The 19461-nt window shown below is 38.6% G+C and overlaps 1 protein-coding gene across 1 annotated transcript in view; it reads right to left on the bottom strand.

Moving 5' to 3' along the window:
• The window catches only part of myom3 (myomesin 3), a 95451-nt gene extending 86737 nt beyond the window's left edge, over positions 1-8714 (bottom strand). Inside the window, exons 1-2 of the mRNA XM_088603119.1 lie at positions 8515-8714; positions 7256-7374 (exon numbers count right to left, since the gene is read on the bottom strand). Of these exons, the coding sequence (XP_088459245.1) occupies positions 7256-7362 (107 nt within the window). The 5' untranslated portion in view covers positions 7363-7374; positions 8515-8714. The remainder of the gene's footprint in view (positions 1-7255; positions 7375-8514) is intronic.
• Positions 8715-19461: the final 10747 nt, after the last annotated feature.

Genomic DNA, 19461 nt, shown 5'->3' with positions numbered 1-19461 from the left:
AGCTCCATAAATGACATGTTACAAATAATAATACTATTAATAAATACTAATAATTCTAAATAAATGTCAGACATGTTTTTCTATCATGCAAGCAATATGCAAAGGCAATAGGAAGTTGGGAGCCCAATGACTATGCAGGGCAATATGGAAAAGGAAAAGGCAGCTCACAGAATGATTGGTGGGTTCCAGTAAGATCTATGGTATTTGTCACACAGTGTTGCAGAGACAGGCTTATGTTACTGAGATAGCAGCAGAACATGTCGATTTCAAGAAGAGGTTTTAAATCATCATCCTGAAGTCTCACTGGGTCTCATATACAGTATTACAAGAATTGCTGTGCAGAAAGAGTATCCATATGAACAACACCTGACCACATGTATAGGATAATCAACTGAAAACTGTCAGCAAGCAGTGGCACACTAAGCAGTGCATTTTGCAACGGAAAGAACTGCAATGGCGGGGTCTAGACACAGAGGGAAGAAAACAGAGCAAGACGCTACAGTACCCATCAATAAATTGGCCTCAAAATGGCAGCACACCTGCGCAGCAATTGGAACCACATTATAGTGGAGAAAGATTCCTGGCCGAAAAACCTACAGTAAGGAACTCGGCAGAGCCAGATGGCAAGATCAAAAGCGGCAAAAACCAAGTTTATCATGAATTACCAGCAGACAGTTTTCCGTTTGGTCTCTGCGACAGGAATAAAGTTGAAGCTATACTGTCTTATGACACGTGTGTTGTGTTCACAGCTGGCGATCCATTCTATTTTTCGGAAGCCTCTTCTGTCCCACTGCCTAGTGATCAAATAACACAAACTCTGAACTTCGGCACCATTTCTTTGTCGTCAACAACATCGCAGAGACTCTGATAAAACAAAGTAACCAAAGACATATCTGGCAATTCTACAACATGCTTTCTTGTTTAATTAATGAAATGCGATCTTAATTCCAATTTAATGCTGTCACATACAGTACTGTAGTTTATTAACTACAAAATGCAGGCTGTGCACTGACGGCAGATGAAATGTCTTTCAAGACCAGATCTTTGTTGCAAGGCCTGCTGTGGGTATAGAGCTCTTTGTACTACTCCATGTCAATGATGTTTTCTGTCGTTTGTCTTTGAGATGATTCTGGAGCTAAACTTTTCACTGAAAAACTGGGTCTAAGATGTGGTTCAACAGCTCAGTTTACTTGGCCCATGACCCCATTAACTGGTCACTAGCTTCAGTCACAGGGTTTTGAACAACAGCACAAGGAATCTGGAGGCTAATGGGCCATTGGGAGATCATGAAATGACAAAATATCTACATTGCATTTTACACTTGATTTATGGATTTTCTATGGTCCACTTCATGAATGGTTGTGCATATAAATAGGCTTGAAGGGTAGTGGTGGCTGTAAAGATACCGTAGAAGCAGTAACTACAATGGGTACAGAACAAGAGTGGTGAATTGACATCAGATCTGTGTAGAATGCAAAACACTTCAAAAACATTTCTTGGTGTTTTTTTCCTGGAGAAATTGGGCCTTCTCCAAGCACTCATGTTTTTAACACATTTTATTTTATGACCAGGGGCATGTTCAGAGTGTCATGGTCACATCTCATTTAGTATTTCCACATCCCAGCTCTTGGGTCCTGGGTTTCGGTCTGGACTGGGTCACATTCCATGTGGGGTTTACAGGGGTTAAGCTGGATGGCCACAGACATTACCAGGAACATGCACCTTTCTGATGGATTGGACTTTTATTTGCGTAATCTCCACCCAGTTTTTGTGTTTTTTTCCCCTACCCTGGACCATGTCCTTTTTTGAAATAGGAAATTAAGGTGCTGCTCAAACATGTATATACTGTATCAAAGATAGCTCTGTTCTTTGCAAATAACACTGTTACATTGCAATTTGTTGAAGGCACTATAGCTATATAGTATATAAATCTTCAGTCAGTTGTAAGAACTTGTAACATGAGGCTCACTGTATCTTCTGTTTTTGATTCCTACTGAGTTATTTAATTGAGCTGTTTAGTGAACTACCTCCAGCTGTTTAAGAGCAGAAGGCAATTAATGTGTGGAAGATATTCTCTACAGGCAGGACTGCAGGACATTAACACATTTGACACCACAGCTATACAAACGCCCAGGCTGAAGCTTGAGTTCATGATTGTGTTGAGCTCCTAAGAACAAATAAGGTTTTTACAGGAGAAACAAAAGAAAACCTAACCCTTACTGAGCTCTAACTTTGCACAGTTCAGGATGGGACAATTATTCACACAAGACAAAAAAGTACTAATGCCAAACATACAGAATGCTATCTCACATATTAGTTTTTGACTACATCCTATGATGATGACAGAAACAGAAACACTTAGCTGATGAGGAATATTGCTACCAATTCCAATCTTCCAAACCACTCCCATTGAGCCTCACTTTTTATCACACGCTGACCTGGCTGCCCCCAGTAATATCCTCTTTGTGTTCACAAGGCCTTTCTAGGATTTATTTGGTGCCTCTTATAGCATGATCTTAGGCTTGGTTGCAGCCTCCTGCTGGGGACTAAATTGGAGACACCTGCCTCAATTGACAGATCTACCTCCTGTGGAATGGAATTTCACAGACAGGAAAAAGTTAATCTGATTGGTCCTGTGCATAACAGATCATTCGACAGGGGCAGCAGGAGTCAGAAGTCAGCAGTCATGTGCATACAGTAGGCCAGGGGCTGTTCAAGGAGAGAGTCAGAAAATATCAGCTGTAGAGAGTTGAGATAGCACAGGAGTGTTTGTACAGCTCTTGTGTTTGTTGCTTGCCATGTTAGGCTCTGGCTTCTCAGCAACACTATACTGGATAAAACGGTTAGAAAATGAATTGATGTTTATACTACAATAAAAGCAAAATTTAGTAAAAAATATAATGGGGAGGTTTAAACTATAGTATTAATACTCTGTAGTAAATGTCTAGATTCCTAATGTCTTAATCCTATATAAACGTGTTAATCAACTAATTTGTAATACTCTGCCTTTGTTATCGTCCTTGTACTTTACAACTTATGCAAAAGCAAGTGTTATCAGCTATCGTATAGTATCAACTTATACAGAAGCCATTATGAAAATCCTTTTCACATTAGCAGTAAACTCCAAAAAAGCTGACCTATATCTTAACCTTTAGTGTAACAGAATAAAAACCTGTTGGGAACACTCTGTCAGATTACAAACTCTTATCATAAGAATTTGATATTCATGCTATTGATTTAGGGTTAGGATTGCAGGTGTTTATGAAGATGTAAAGTACACACCTCGTAGTAAAAACCCCATTGGTAAAACTATAGATTTTCCCGAAAACACAAATGAAGCTATATTTTCCCATTTTTGCCATTGCGAATGTAAAGAACAGGATTGCTTACGCTGTATGGGACAACACAAAAAATTCACAGCCTCCTGCAGCCTTTGCTAGTTTTGTCTTTGCTCTCTGCAAGGATTCATTTTGGTCAGGGATTGTAGTAATTATCATGCAGCAGTACTGGCAGGCATTTTTCTCCTGAATACCAATTGCCCTCTCCTTTCACATGCTTATCTGTTTGACCTTACATAATGGCGCGTCACATTCGCCCGGCATCCTGGTGCTAACAAGCTTAGCCTGGTCCCCCTAAATTCCTTTAAAAGACTGACTAACACTGTAACTCAGGGGTTACAACTTACACAGAGAAAATCTATAAAAACATGGAAAGTCTTAAGTGTTATTAAGGAACAAGTAAAGGTTTGTTCCATGCTGAAAAGAGAAGAAACAACGTTTAGGCCGTGGAGCCTTTTTTCAGGTGCATGGAACCAACCTTTCTCCCTTCCTTAACTTTTTTCCACTGATCTTGAGACATCACAAAAATCACGCCCTGTCAGAGAAGACATGCTCATAAGCCTTCTGAAAAAATGGGGCGTCAATGCCAAACAATTGCTTTAAACAGGACCCTCCAGTGCTTTCATGGGTAACCACAAAAAGGACTGTCATTATAATTCATTGTCCCCCCCACCCCATAGTCTGTATTGTTTAAATCCTGATTTGTAGTTTAAACATTCTTTTAAGTTAACATAATCTGAAACTTCGAATAAATGTATTTTGCTAAATGATAAAACTAAAATAATAAAAAAAATAAAACGTATACTCTTGAAGCAATGGTAGGTTAACATAAGACAATACCAGCAATTAAATGTTTCACCCTTTTCTTCATTCCAAGGGCTAACACACTGTAGACATTTATTTCCATGCTGTTTAATTATTTATGCCATCAGCAAGGTATCTGAATAAAACTGCCAGTTTTCATTAAGTTTTTTATGGGCTGAAGCACCAAGCAGTGTGAATTATGATGAACGCTTCATTTTTTTCCCTATTTTATCTTTCTGATGCACTGACGAGAGCTGGCCTATGATGGTCTGGAAAACACGGGCAGTTTTTACAGGTTACGCTCTGAAATGAATGGGTCCTCAGAGGCTGGGATTCCTGCTGTTTTTCGCAGTAGGCATTTGATTCAGACTAAAACTGATAAGATTTTTATTCAAACAATTAATCAACACAGTAATTAATACAGTAAGTAACATTCACAAGAACAAGAATCGGAGGCTTCTGTGGACTTTGAAGACTGGAGTAACCCATACCTGAATCGTACCTTTTTGTTTTCAAACACAGGAAGAATTGATAATCTAAGCAGGAGACAGGTCCGAATAAGACTTTCCAGGTTTTTGGCCAATTAATGGCTGGATTTGATTTCTTGTTTAAAATGAGACGTGTGAAACTTGCTAGACTGCAGTCCTCCTGGGCCGTGACTGGCCATCCATGTTACTGACCATCTGTCAAGTCCAGTTCCTGGAGGGACCTCACTCTGTCTTCACAGCATCATAAACTGTCTCGTACTGAGCTGAAATCATGATGTCATTATATGTAATGAATGTAACACTTCAATCCAGGCCTTGAGAAGCTTTTGGGCTACTGTGTTGCAAGGCCAGAGGGATTCCTCAGCCTGTCCATCTCTAAATACTTTGAAATAAAGCACAAATAAGGTGAAACTCTTTTCAGTTCTGTTCAATGAGACCGAGCAAAACTGGGGATATGAGCATGGTTCATTTTAACAGGAGACAACTAACAGCCCTCCAAATGAGTTATTTCTGGCAAGGAGTAACTGATGTATTGTACAGTACATCATCCAATTCAGGGTCATGGGGGAATACACCCTTGACTGGTGTCCTGTCCATCACAGGGCACACACAAACAACCATGCACACATTCTCACCAGGGACAGTTTTCTCAGAAGCCAATTAACCTACCAGTATGCCTTTAGACTGGGGTTGCAAACATGGGGAGAACATGCAAACTCCACACAGATAGCACTCCATGTCCAGAGTTGGAATCAGGGCACCAGCACTGTGAGGCATCAATGCTAGCCACTGCACCACCATGCCCCCCTATCTTGTGCATACTGTATGTAAACCCTTATGGTGTTACTCACTAGCAGTTATGGTATTACCATCTATCTAAAATATTCAGATGTTCTTCCTCTGATATTCAGTCAGAATACAGATGAAACTGCAGCTGTTGTTTCAAAATGTTCCTTTTGCTCTTGTCCAGCATGCTGTCTTCATTTATCCTGCATCACCTTTGACGACTCATTGCTTGTTAGATGAGCATATTGGAGTATTGTGACAGGAACTCAAAAACTGCATTTTCTGTATCATCATACTGTAAATATCCTAACATATCTAAACCTCATTTTCATCTATGTGACAAGGTACCATACCTGATAGTCATCAAAATACAGAAAATATGCAGAATCAGTGAGCAGACGTAGTACGTTGGAAACCAGTCATACTGTATGTGCTGATGAACGTGATTGATAATAACAGTGTAGCAGTAACTTAAGCTGCTATTGATTATTTAATTTGTTTTCAATTTAATGCTTGCTGCAGTGACACTAAAGTGGTTTGATTGTATGAATAATATTAGTTAATTGAATTTTCTTGGCACCTGAGTTTTGAGGAAATAACAGCTCTCTGCAAACGACCATTGACTTTAAATATCGAACAAACATTTCTTAGTCCTATTATACACATCTCAAAAACAGACCCTCTTCTTCCTGCACTCAATCCCTCTTGCCAGATATAGTCTTTCTCCAGGTGAAAGCTTCCGTCAAGAGACCTAAAGGCAGTATTTCATTGCTGTTATATTTGCATAATTATTTCAGCATGAGCTCAGGCTAAAATTCAGTAGGAACAAAAGTCACTATGAATTTAAAATTTTGTAAAATGACAGCTGTAAAAATCTGACAAAGAACGAAGCAATGTTGCCACAGAGCCATCAAAGCATTATTCTGCGGAATGTCAGTATTTAGGTGTGGATTAAACAAATTGTCACCCAATAAGTTTCCTACAGTACACATTTTGAACCAAGGACTTCACAGTAGGTTTGTTTTGGATGCAAGCTACAGAGTTCTCCCACAAAATGAGAAATATTGAGTACCTTGTTTGGAATGATCTGTTATCAGGTTGGACATATGGTAATTCAGAATTCTTAAGGAATGCCTTTTTTCTCTGCTTCAAAAGTTTGTTTTCACCACTGACATCTGTTCCTGTCATAGATATGATAGGGCCACTACCTCCTCCACAGACTAAACTGAAATGTTTTCCTTAATTAGCCTAGGCCAAAGTCAAATCATTTTCTTGCCTTCTTTGCATGCTGAAATATTCACAATGAGGGCATGGAAACATTCAGAACCTTGTATTTTTAATGAATGTGGGAGCTATTAACTGTGAGTTTGCTTTATCCACTCAGCTCAGCAACACCTCACTTTAGTTCACTTTTTTTCTAATACACACCCCACCTCCAGGCTCCTCCTGATAGTTAACCTATTCAGCTGGTTACCCCACACTATCGCGCAGATTGTATCAATATATTAGCCTGGCCTTGCCCTGTCATGATTTCTGTACTAATTAATAATCTTAAAACTGGACTTGATAGCTTTTTCATTGCTGCCTCACGGACTTGTAAACCATTCAGACATACTGTAACAGGTCAAATCCAGACACCTGGCTGTCTCAGTAGGGGCCTAACAGTATTTAGTGCCGACTTATTTCTTGATTGGAAGTGGCTAGGATTCAGAAATGTTTTTGGTGAAGAGAGCAGGAACATTATGTTAATCTTAACATTATGTGCTTCTCCCTCATAAAGGACCGTGGAATGTTCAAATAAAAAAAAAAGACTCCACTTAGATGGACAGGCTTAATTACCTCGACTTGAATTTTTTCTTGGTGGTTGTGGAGGATGTTTGGAGGCCGTGAAACATCTGATCACTCTGCTCCTCCTGTGTGTGATGTATCAGCGTCTTTGTTGCCATTCTGAGGCAACTCTTGAAATGGAAATAAAGAAAGACATTTATATGCCTTATTTACGCCGAACATAGCATAAAATATTAATGCAAATCGAAAAATAAAGAGGAGCATTAAATATATTTAACAATTTAAAGACCCATTAAATTAAATATGGCTATAATTCTTTGTGGGCCATTGACCTAGCAGCTAATCAGTTCAGGTCTATTATTCAAAAGCTCTCGCTCTTAGATTATTGCAATGACTTGTTGTGAAGTTTAATTGGACTAAAATGAACAATGTCAGACTACAGTATGTTGTTAATGATATCCCTTTAATTTCGTAATAGATTCTCAAGAGGGCAGTACAGTAGAATGAAACCTTTTCTGAATTTATTTTAAACCTTCTTTAACAAGCTTTTGGGAAATATCATCTTAAATCAGATAATGAGACATTTCGACCTGTAGTCTTATGTAGCTTTACAGAAAGCTTCACTCCTTGAAGGATAACTTTGATGGATGAGTCCATCTAATCCAGTTACATTTAATGTCTCATATCTGTGCTCCCTGCAGATAACTGAGAACCCAAAGGGAATAAATTAAATTAATGCAATTCCATTAAGACAGTGTAAGTTCAGTATCTATTTCTGTCAACTCCGAACTAATTTAAACCAAAAAAATAGTTTAATCCTAAAAATGTATATTCAGTATTTTCACCTTCAGTCACAACTATTGGGTCTTATTTACAAGTACAAAAGGTAAAAAAAAAAAACTAACAAGTTTATGGTACAAAGTAAAAAAAAAACTACCACTAGCTAAAACAATAATAAGAGGTATCACTGAGAAATAAGCCACTATGTACATTTGAAACTGTACATATTACATATAGGCAAGAAAAATAGATTGCTCTACATTCAAGAACACAAAGATACATCACTAAAAATAGATAACACCCAAATAAATTACATGAAGCTCTTGAACAATTCAAGGTGGATCCCAGTTTAATAAACATACTAGCAAACAAATAACACAAAGACGTACAGTAACAGTAACAAAAAACTGATATTTGGGGACAGGTAGCTTCTCAATTCTATATTTCATCTAGATTTTTTTCATTTCACTATCTGCCCCCACTGGTGACACCCGTTTGACAAACCCCATTTTTCTGAAACAAAACCTTACCTAATAATTAGGCAAATCACTCAAGGATGTTGCTGCAACAAGCCAGTCGCAGAGAAACGACTCTTCCAACACACAGGGGATTTGAGCACCTTGAGGAGCAAAAGAGAGGACAGAGCTGGTTAGTTCTCCCAGCTGATGACACACTGTGCCCTTCAGCCTGAGAATGTGGCTCACACAATGGTGTCCTTCCCAAGGCAGTAAATATAGACTCCCCTCTGTTACAGCCCAGTTAGACTCACAGCACCACACTTCATTGGCAGCTGAACAGACAATAGAGGAAAAGAGATCTTGGCAGAAAGGCTTCAAACTGAACAGCAGGTCTTCTTTACAGAGAGGCAAATGTTTTTGAAGTTTCTCTAGCTTATTCTAAGAAAATGACTACTCCATAAGCCATCTTTAATAAGAAACGTGCCATCAAATTGTAAAGGAAATCACGTTCCTCATCTAGAAGTGCAATAAAACATTTAAATGTATTAATTGGTCTTGTCAATTCAGAAATGCCACTAGCTAAAGTTTTATTTGAATGTTTCCAGCCTTCCTGCTATGGTTTATGTGCAGGAATTAGACAAACAGTGTTCATTGTGGGAAGACTGGAGCTATGCAGATGTAGGCTTTCATGCAGTATTTCTACATCTATTACAGTTGCCAAATAATGTTTGAAACATGTTTCACGTGAGGCACGTGTCTTAGTTTAAAAAACATCTACATTTTAAATATTTACTTTGGTTTATTGAACTAAGCTCCAGTGCTAACTTGAGGGTTTCTCTGCTTTTAGCGCTTATGAATTTGGGGTTTATTCAATTTGAGACAAAGTAAATGGAAAAAGGCTGTACCAGCAACAAGCTGTTGAGCTTCACTTACTACAATGCATCTTTGGGCCTGTTGCAAGTGTGACTGATGAGCTGCACCAAACAGTGAGAGGGCTTTCGAGAGCACTTTCCACCAGACACACCAGACTGCCACCTCTGATGTGATTTCAGTTTTTGTCAAGAAGAAAACAGTGCTGAGGGATAAGGCACTGCCTTCCTTAATTTCCTGCACTCCTGTCATCATGACCTTTGCAGACAGGAGATTTCTGACACCGAAGGACAATTCAGAAGGTACATTGAGGCAGCTGCCTAGTTCACTAGTCTTTTAAAAAATTCTGGCAGTCATGGGCTTCAAATTTCACAGAAATCAATATTCATAACACTGTGTGAAGCAATATTAGAGAATTAGGCTATACCATTGAACAAAAGCACAACTGTGTACTACATTAACTCTAAAGCAGTGAAGATTAATGTAACATAACTACAGGCCAACTCATATGCATGTGCACAGGCCTCATGCTATTTGCATTACTCATTGCAATGACAGCTGTATCTCCAGCCTGTTCCTGCACTGGAATATATGAGCAGAAATGAGCAAGATGGATTGAGCAGCCTCTTGCATTGATCCCCTTTCTTATTTTCTTATGAATGAGGTCAGCAGTCTGTCATGTGACACTGAAGAGTCAAGATACTCACTTGTGATTCTAATAAGTAATAAAACCTCAGTCCTGGCAATAAGACAGCATGAAAGAGGTAGGATGCATAAATCATATGCAGAAAAACAAGCAAGACCAATAGCATATTTGGGATAAAGTGAAGGAAACAAATTGTCTTCTATTTCAGAAACCAGTGTTTGTCAGTTATGGAAAGCATTAAATACAGATTTGAGAATACATAACCAAAAATATACTACAGCCATCCCCTAAAATATTTAACACCACAAATTGCGAATGAAATGATGGATAAATATTAAGAGCAGAAAAAAGTTTGAAAAATAAAATGGACAAGATGTCAGAAAATATTAACAGCACTATTTCTGGTGAAATGGTACTGCTCAAAGGGCTGAAGAGAATAAAAACAGGAGCTTCTCAAGGAAGCCTGGATAGTACTTTCAGTTGCTGGCTGCTCCAAGGAGTAGACTTCTAGCAGGATGCAAGATAAAGCTGCCTCTATCTGGTTGTAGCTGGAGATGCCACCACTTGCGTGGCATCACATGACTATCACAAGAGCTGGCGCTGACACCCGTCATCGTATAAACCAATAACAGTGTATTCTGGGGAATCAATCACTCTACAACTTGAGACAAAGACTTTTAGGGACATGGAAAGAAAACTGCATAGTCAGGAAAGGTGTCACAGTAGCATCGTAAATGTCATCCTGTCTTCCGTTTCATTCAAGAGCTTTAACTCCTGAAAACACCGATTTCATACCTTTTAACATTTTTTTGCATCATGAGTTAAGCATGAAAAAAGTGCATGCAAAATCCGCAAATACTGAAAACACATACAGCTCCAAATCTATTAATGCCAGTCCTTCCCTAAAAATAAAATAAGGCATCCATTATTTTGACAATCCCAACTGCCGATCACCCCACATACACGTCAAGATGTTAGGAGGATGTGTGTGTGTGGGGGGGGCTGAGCTTTTCATCATTCGTCTTGCTGGAGATCCACAGAGGCAGGACAGCACCAACTGCAGGAGCAACACCTCCCTGAGGACAGTTCCCAGAGTCTCAGAAGCTCCAGGGATTGCTCTTACTTGGCAAGCAGAGGAAAGCACAATGAAAGTCACATGACATTCAATAACATCTGGCCAAGTGGACCCTTATGCTTGCGGAATCCTGGCTAGAATTGGCAAATGACACTGCCCAGGTTAAGACTGGCTGTGCTCAATATGCACTCCATATCCCCCCCCATTTACAGAGGGTAAATTATGGTGAGGGAAAAAAACTATACTTCTACTTACTAAATGCTGAAGTAATGGAGTGGCTTCCAGTTGCTACCCTGAATACTTCGGCTGAAGCTTGTTAATATTGCAGGTAGAGTATACATCCACCACCCACCTTCCAATGTCTGTTACAGTATACAATAGTGAAGCAGTTTGCTTCCAGTACTATTGATCCCAAAATTGCTCACATAGAGTGCAATGAATAATCGAACTGGACGTGCTGCTCTCAATGAGAATTAGAATGATGACTAAGCTCAAGTTCTTTGGTAGTGGTAGCATGAGCCCTCCAACTGCCCGGCCTTTGACAGGTTGTCTTAACTGCAATTAAGATTTCCTTTACAATTTTTTCATCTCTACCAAAACTGGGTTTTTAAGCCTAGCTCTCCTACACCAATCCACAAAGGAGCACTTCTATGCCTTAGTCAGATCAAAACTTATTCCCCCAGTCCAATGCTGCCTTCTAGTTTAAATCACCTTCGAAAGTAACCGACCAAAAAAAAAAATCCAGATTGTCATGCTCGCGCACTTTCTGCTAATCAACCATAGCAAAGAAATTACTTCAGAACTGTTTCTATATTCTGGAAACAAAAAACAACAGGACAAAAGCAGTAGCTAAGCAAGGTTTATTTATAAAATGTTTACAGGCCACACCTGCCACCAATGTCAAATCCTCAGCAACAATGCTGGCCTGACTTGTGGGACTTGAGCTCCTCATGTTTCATCTATGACATTTGGCTAAGTAAAGCACAAGGGGGAGGCTAAACAGCACTGCTAATGGTCTGTTGAACCCAGCTGCTGCAGGAAGGCAGCACAGGATCCAAAGCATAAGCCTTCCTGCCAAATAGTTTCATGCACTGAAAGCAGCGGCAGGTCTTGTGCCGTGCAGTGATGCCAAGCCACATTCCTGGTCTAGAGGGCTTGTGATTCTGCTCCCCGATACCTCCTTTTATGCTGCTTTGTCTTCCAGCTCAGAGCTTACCTATTACATTTTAATGAGACACTCAGGTTCAGACCTGAAAAGGGATTTACCTGTACAGTAAATCGGTATTTACAGTATATTGAGCAAGTTAACTTAAAATTTAAAAGCTTCAAAGAAGCAAATTAGTTCAATCATAATGAGTAGGTAGACTAAGTAAATGAGCCAATGGTATCACTAGGACCAGGCCAAGATCCCTTGCTCTTTTTCCTCAATTATGAGCTCCTTTACTCCAATTTTCATTCAGCCTGACTCTTAGAAAAAAGGTTCCCATTCTAATATGATTGGCTATTAGTGTGCAGCTCCTGAAGCCGCATAGGGAAGGCAGCTGATCCGAGATTAACTAGACTGTGAGAAAAGCACTAGCTGTTCATACTGCCTCTGAAATACAAGCAAGTTGACAGCTAATCCTTTTGACAAAGCTACACCGCATGCTAGGAAGCCTTATACAATAAGGCTTTAAACCAAAATAAGTATCCTTGTGGGATGTAGTGCAATCATTGCTCAATTTTGTGCAGGTTTTCCCCCTCCAGAAGTGAAAACTACAGGGCAGTGCATGTAAAAACAAAAAGGGGGCACTTTACCAAAAGGGATGAGAGTCTCAAACATGTTGAGGCCATCGGAACAGCCACCCTCATCTGAAAGGGTTCTTATGAGGTGCTTACTCACTTATTCCACATCATGTCTTGTGCGGTTATTTGTGAGTAGGTTTTAGTTCTTGTACTTCCAGACTTAAATTTGGCCTTGAAATCACTCTTAGCAAGCTCCTTCCTAAACCAGCTTTTGCTATTGAGCAGCTGTTAACTTCCCACACAGGGATGGGGCAGGAGGAGAAGTTAAAGGTTGTTGCAAAAACAGGCTCCATCAACACCAGACTTCTTATGTCCTTGTCTTTCAAATGCTCTCCAGGATCTTAAAATCAAACATGGTCATCTTCTCAGTAGCTTCTCACATGGTTTGACTCCTAGTTAAGATTTTCCCCATTGTCACACCACCCATATTTTATGTCAATCAATAAAAGGTGTAACACCCAACTTCACCTGGATCAACAGGTACTGGATAATTCAGATGAGGAACTTGAATTCATCTCACAGTGCGTGTTACCCATTTATTGATCTTGAAAGACCATTACATTGAATGTAATGTCCAGAATCTAATTTATTCACAAACCTTTACTCCACTAAAGCAACCAGGATCTCTTTGGCCAGCAATGTTGCTCTATAAATCAGAGCCTGTATTAGTGACAGCACCTGGTTTCTCTCACTGCACACTCCAAGACCATCCACATGGTGATAAGAGTGAAGTGGTCACTGACATTCCTCCTGCTGACTGCAGAAGGCAAACACACTGCAATACCAGGAAGCAAACACCTTCCCCATCAGCCATGGCTCAGCTAGCCGAGCTTCACAAAACAGGAGGACACCCCATCAAGACTGGCAAACAATCAACCCAAAAGCCATCTGTCCAGCACCAGCAACACCCCTCAGTACATACATAAGTGACATTTCCTAGAGGATCCCTAACCCACCTCCATCTGTTACTGATCAGCACTTCTACACAACAGCACTGACTCCTCTTATCTTCCAACATGGAGGCTAAACACAGACTAAAACCCTTCCTCCTAGCTGGTCTTATAAGTCTCTTAATTAGTCCAGAGGAGAGGCCAATTCCACACAGAGCCCATCCCACTAGCCCCTTTTCCTCATGTGGAATTTCACTTCCTCTGAGTGCTAATTACACATTCAGACCAGCTGTGTCTCATTTTGCAGGGCTTCTCACTTAACAATCCTGACAGGTTTGCTCTTCCTTTTGAGTGGCGATCCAGTCTTGTATGATTTCTGTGATGACCCTTGGCTTACAGCAAGAACCTTCTATGACTTTCTGTTAATTAATGAGCACCTTTATTTATACACTTTTCCCCACATGCCAGTATAATTGAGCACGCATTCACATGAAGCTTTTGTCAGATAAAAATGGGCAAACCAAATTATTTAATTAGTGAGAAAACCAAATTATCTAATCAAGCTCATGTAATATGTTATTTATTTTAATTTCAAGGATCACCTACTGCAGAGTTCAAAATACTATATTGAGGATTCAAGAAGGAATATTGTATGCTGACAGGTTAAAACTCCTCATAATCAAACAAAGAAGATTAAAGAAGAACTTAACACAAATAAAGTATATGCACTACCAAAAATTCTTGCAAAGTGAACACAGCTGAGTGCTTCACGCTCAGCAATGAACCCAAAATCAGTTTCACCGAATACAAATTGCATTGCATTATACTAAGGATTCTGAATGACTTGAACGAGCTGTTCAGTCATGATGTTGATGACCCAAGTGATCAAGACAGGTAGAATGGATTTCTCTCATTTGCATTTTTCTAATGTTCCAACATTCTTACACATGCTGCATGATCAGAAATCAGTCTGGTATAGGCAGAGCAGAACTCACAGTATGAAAGATGGTGTATGATAACAAGGGTAAGGATGTAATGCTGGTCATTCTTCAATGAGACAACAAGCCATCACAGTGCAGTGCATCCAATGGCTGATTTTCTAAATTTCCAGCCTGGGTCTTTGGATCCCACACAGCTGGGTTTCATCTGCTTGGCCTACTGTAGGAAGCTGTATGAGGCTGGGACTTAAGGATTGACAATGACGTCTAAGTGGCAAAGTAGGATTAGAACACAATTAAAGCAACATCCCATTCTTACAAGAGCCAGCCTAGAGGATAGAGTCAGAAGTACTGTAATTGGAAATGCAAGGGGATTGGGAGAATTCCCATATTCATTTTAGCTGATGAATCATTCTGCTGTTACAGGTACCTTTATGTCAAAGCCACCCATTTCAGTACACCTTAGCTGTGCATTATGCTGTCTTTGTAACTTATGACTTAGAGAGCAGATTTATTCACGTCTGAAGACCAACTGATTTGGACTGAATGACTTACTCCACATATAAAGTGTGTAGGTCAGTAAAACTAGTTTTACTAAAATGTTTCAACATCCACCCACATATCTGTCCTGAGACTCAGAATTTGTTTTCATGAGGAGTATTGTCCCACAGAAATTGTATTGCAGAAGAGGTATTCCATATCAAATCACCTATTCACAGTGTAATTGGTATTCAGCATGAGAAGATCACTCAATTAATAGAAACTGCAAATAAATTATAATGCAGATGTGCAGAATTTCACTTATCTGAAAAGCGACTGTAATCATGTCTCCCACTGTGATAGGAAAATGTGTTTGGAGATTAAAAATGCAGATTAAAAGATGGAAAATAGAACAATTTTCTAGTTGTGTTCCTTCAAAGTCTGAATTTAAAAAGATACAAATTTTAAAAATATCAAAGGAAAGAACATTTTCTAACCTTATTTTTCTGTTTGTAATGGATGGTTTATAAATTGAGCCTGGCACATAAGTGTCCCAGTGTTCTAATGCATAATGTAAATGCAGAACAGTTGTTTTGAGGATCAAAGCAGAAAGAAAATGGCACTTGAAAGAGAAGAAGATACAGGATTCAGGAATTGAATTTCTTACATTTTGTATCATAATCTATAAATGGGGATGGCGTATTGTCCTTCATCAAGACATTTGTAGACTGAACACTTTCCTTGGTGAAATGCCGTTTTAAATAAAAAAGGTTGAGTGGGAGTTGTCTCTTTCTTTTACATTTAAAATGCCCAGTGCTTCAGCTTTTCTTTATTAAAATTCAACAGGCAGGTGTCTCCCCTCCTTTCTGTGAATTACTGTCCTCCTTAGTAAATACCTCTCTTTGTAATCCTCCAAAGATACATTATAAACCTCATTTCACCAATGACAGACAAGCCTTCCTCGCCACGTTTATGCTGTGAATTACTGAACTGTGTCAGATGGGATTCCTGGGAAAGGTAAACTTTTATACACTTCTGTCACGATTTAAGATCTAGTTTTATCACTCTTACAAGCACATCAGTCTGCTGTAGGCTTTCCAGGTGTTTAATGTTTCCTGAACTTAACCAATAGAGACTAAGCAAAGCTTTAGGCTTTAGGCCTACAAGCATTTTTTAAGCTTGTAAGTCAGACATTATTCAAAATAAAGTATTTTGTAATATAAAGTATAATAATCCCAGAGCACGTAAGAATATGTCTTTCTCAAGGTTATATAAACTTGGTCAAGCACATTTCTGTGGTGTAAAAGGGATACTGTGTTCCATAAAGCCAAAGAAATCAAGGAAGAACAAAAGTCTAAAATGAGTCATGACATATGATTTCCTGTAGCTTGGTGACAGTTTTAGCTGGAAAATGTTTCAAATTTCACTTTTGTTGTTACCCAGAACCTGAAACCTTCTGCTGAACATCTAGGCACCAAAAATGACTTTTTATTGTATTGATTGATTACATTTCAGGTTTCATGTTAGCTAATGAAAAAATAATAATCTTAAGGTCTTTAATCACATTTGATTTGGTATTACCATATCCCATACCTGTAGATGATTTATCACTGATTCTTTATTTTGGCTTATTAATCAACACAACAATTTGACAGTGATATTGTTTCCTAGACCTTCAAGAGGCAGCCTATGTGAAGAATTGTAAAGAACAGGCAGAATACTGCAATCTCACAGAAATGTAACAGTGTAAGTAACTGATTAAGGCTTGTTTCTCTTACCAGATCAGTTCCAACAAAGTTTTATTCTGTGTCCAGATTAGTGGTTAAGCAGTATTGAATGTTACTGTAAGTGAGTTTCAAGATCTTCTTCATCAAACTACAGAGAAGGACCTACACAGAAATTCAAAAATGTTTAAACTGCAAGGGGGAAGAAATCAAAGAAAATCCGAAACGGAGATACACAAGTATTGGAATAAAAAAAGCCAAGGAAAAAACAAAATGTCACAGGACCTGTTGAGTTAACATTTATACGTAAATGTCAGGAGCATTAGGAACAAATTGCAGAAAATGAAAGCTTCTGCATTAGCAGGCAGTTGTGATGTAATTTTTGTAGCTGAAACATGGCTAACAGAGTGATGGTGACAAATGCAACACTTGGAGATACAACAGTGTTCCAGACAGGAAAGATAGAAGAGGGGGAGGAGAAACTATATGAAACTATCTGACTTTAAATCAGAAAGAGTATTGAGACACAAGAATGGAACCTAGAGGAATCAAGGGTGAAATTGTATAGGTAGAGTCCAAAACAAAGGTCTGTAATTTAGGGAAAATTACAGCAGTAGTACAGCCAGCAGTACATTGAGGTAACATAGATATGGAATCAGTAGAGAATGGAAGGCAATATTCACAGATATTCTGCTTGACACAACAAACAAATTCATCCCTTCAGTAACAGTGGAATGTACTAAAATGTGGGTGTTTTGTCAAGGATGAGGTTGACAAAATATCAGAAACCGAGGTAAAATAAACTATTATCTAAATTTATCTACTAAAGGTCATCAACTGTTCAAGTTCTTTTGCTTCAGTGACATTAAATAGCTGATTAAGAAATCTTTCCTTAGTCCTTTTTCAGCCTGAGACAGTAGTGCATGCTTCTGTAGCATTGAGGCTGTATTAGTGTAGTGCACATTTCTCTGATATCTTTTATTTCACAATTTTATCATGTACAAAATACTGTTTCCAGAATTTTCACAGAACATCGGTATCGTGAGCAAATTATACCTGCATGGCTACACCTCCAGTGACTTCCTGTTTCTGGTGCAGGTCCTGCTCAAAGGAATAGATTCTTGAGGAATAAACACTCTTGCATGCTGTTCCATATACAGACAAGCATCCCATGACAAATCTTTGAAAGCACATTTATAAATAGAAAGCAAAATAATACTGTATGTATAGTGTGAGAACAGTAAAAACCCTTGTTGGTTTAAATAAAAAAAATGTCTGAAATTTTTCTTCTAAGACTAGGTGTGATAAAGCTTGATAGCTTTTTATTTTTAACAGTTTTAAAAAGCTTTTTAAAAATCTGCATCCACTGTGGAGTTTATAAGAACTTCACCAAAGGCAGCAAAGCAAAAACATTTAGCATCTGCTGTGCATAGTATAATTAATACATCTGTACATCCAGCAGCCTGTAACACTAACTTTATCGCCATTGCTCTGAAAATGCTTGAGCTAACATTTGAAGTAGTTTGGGAAAACAGTCACTGAAGATTTTAGCGCTGTTTGAAAATGTTTGAAATGGTTTTCCCACTATTTTACGATCTTTTCTTTTATCTTGAGATAAAAGAATGCAGATACTTCTACATTATTGGATGCGAAAAATGACACTTACGCTATGCAAGGTTGTTTATATTATTCTTGTCTGATCACCCCCATCTGAAAAGCGTTTGGCATATTGATGATGGGTTTAAGTGTCAATACCTGCTGTGAAAATAACATGGCGCTTCTGCTATTGGCGTCACTAAAGCCTCCTCAGGCACTTTTGTAAATAAGTTGCTTTTATGTATCTCTGCAAGTTCTTTTTGACAAGTTGTGGAAGTAAGATATAGCAGTGAAATAACTTACATCCCTCCTCGCCTGCCAGCAATATCCCTGTGCTTATAAACAAAGAGCTAGCCTTTTCTGAGAGTGACACAAAGGAGTCTGAGAAAGAAAGAAAAGAGGAAAAAATTGCACAGGATACCATCTGAAAAAAAAATCAGTCCTCAAGGTGACCTACTCAAAACAGACTAGACATGGTTATATTACCTAGATCAATAGCATTTAATATGCTAACACAGTTCTAACACAATATACTTTAAAAAATTATCTTTTGATATGTTTCAGTGTTTTATGTATCTTGGAGTAAAATGCTCCTGTTAGCACTACATATCTGACAGAACAAACACACCCATTGATTCTCAAAAATATCTAAATTATTATGCAGGGTTATGATTATTGTATTGCTGTATTGAAATGATGAATTTCATAATTAGTTGATTTGTAGTGACTTTTGTCCTAAAGGAGATAGCTGGATAACTACATATTAGCAAAACTGTCATAGTAGCCATGTTATAATGACAGAGGAGTTTATTTTACAGGAAAGGGTGATTCAGCGAGCTGCTCTGTTACAAAATAGGACTTGAACACAAGGAACCACCTGCTATCAAGCTTTTTATTTTAAACTCTTGGATCGCCTAGCCATAGAAGGGAAATATCAGCTTAGTTTCCTCCATTTTAGTTTTTTTTTTCACTGAAACCTAATATAATATAGCTTTTTAGCAATGAAAATGAGAAG

The sequence above is a fragment of the Lepisosteus platostomus genome, chromosome 13 (assembly GCF_059453375.1).
Source record: "Lepisosteus platostomus isolate fLepPlt1 chromosome 13, fLepPlt1.hap1, whole genome shotgun sequence".
NCBI lineage: Eukaryota > Metazoa > Chordata > Actinopteri > Semionotiformes > Lepisosteidae > Lepisosteus > Lepisosteus platostomus.
The sequence above is the reverse complement of the archived record's forward strand: the minus strand, read 5'-3'. Positions and strand labels throughout refer to the sequence as shown.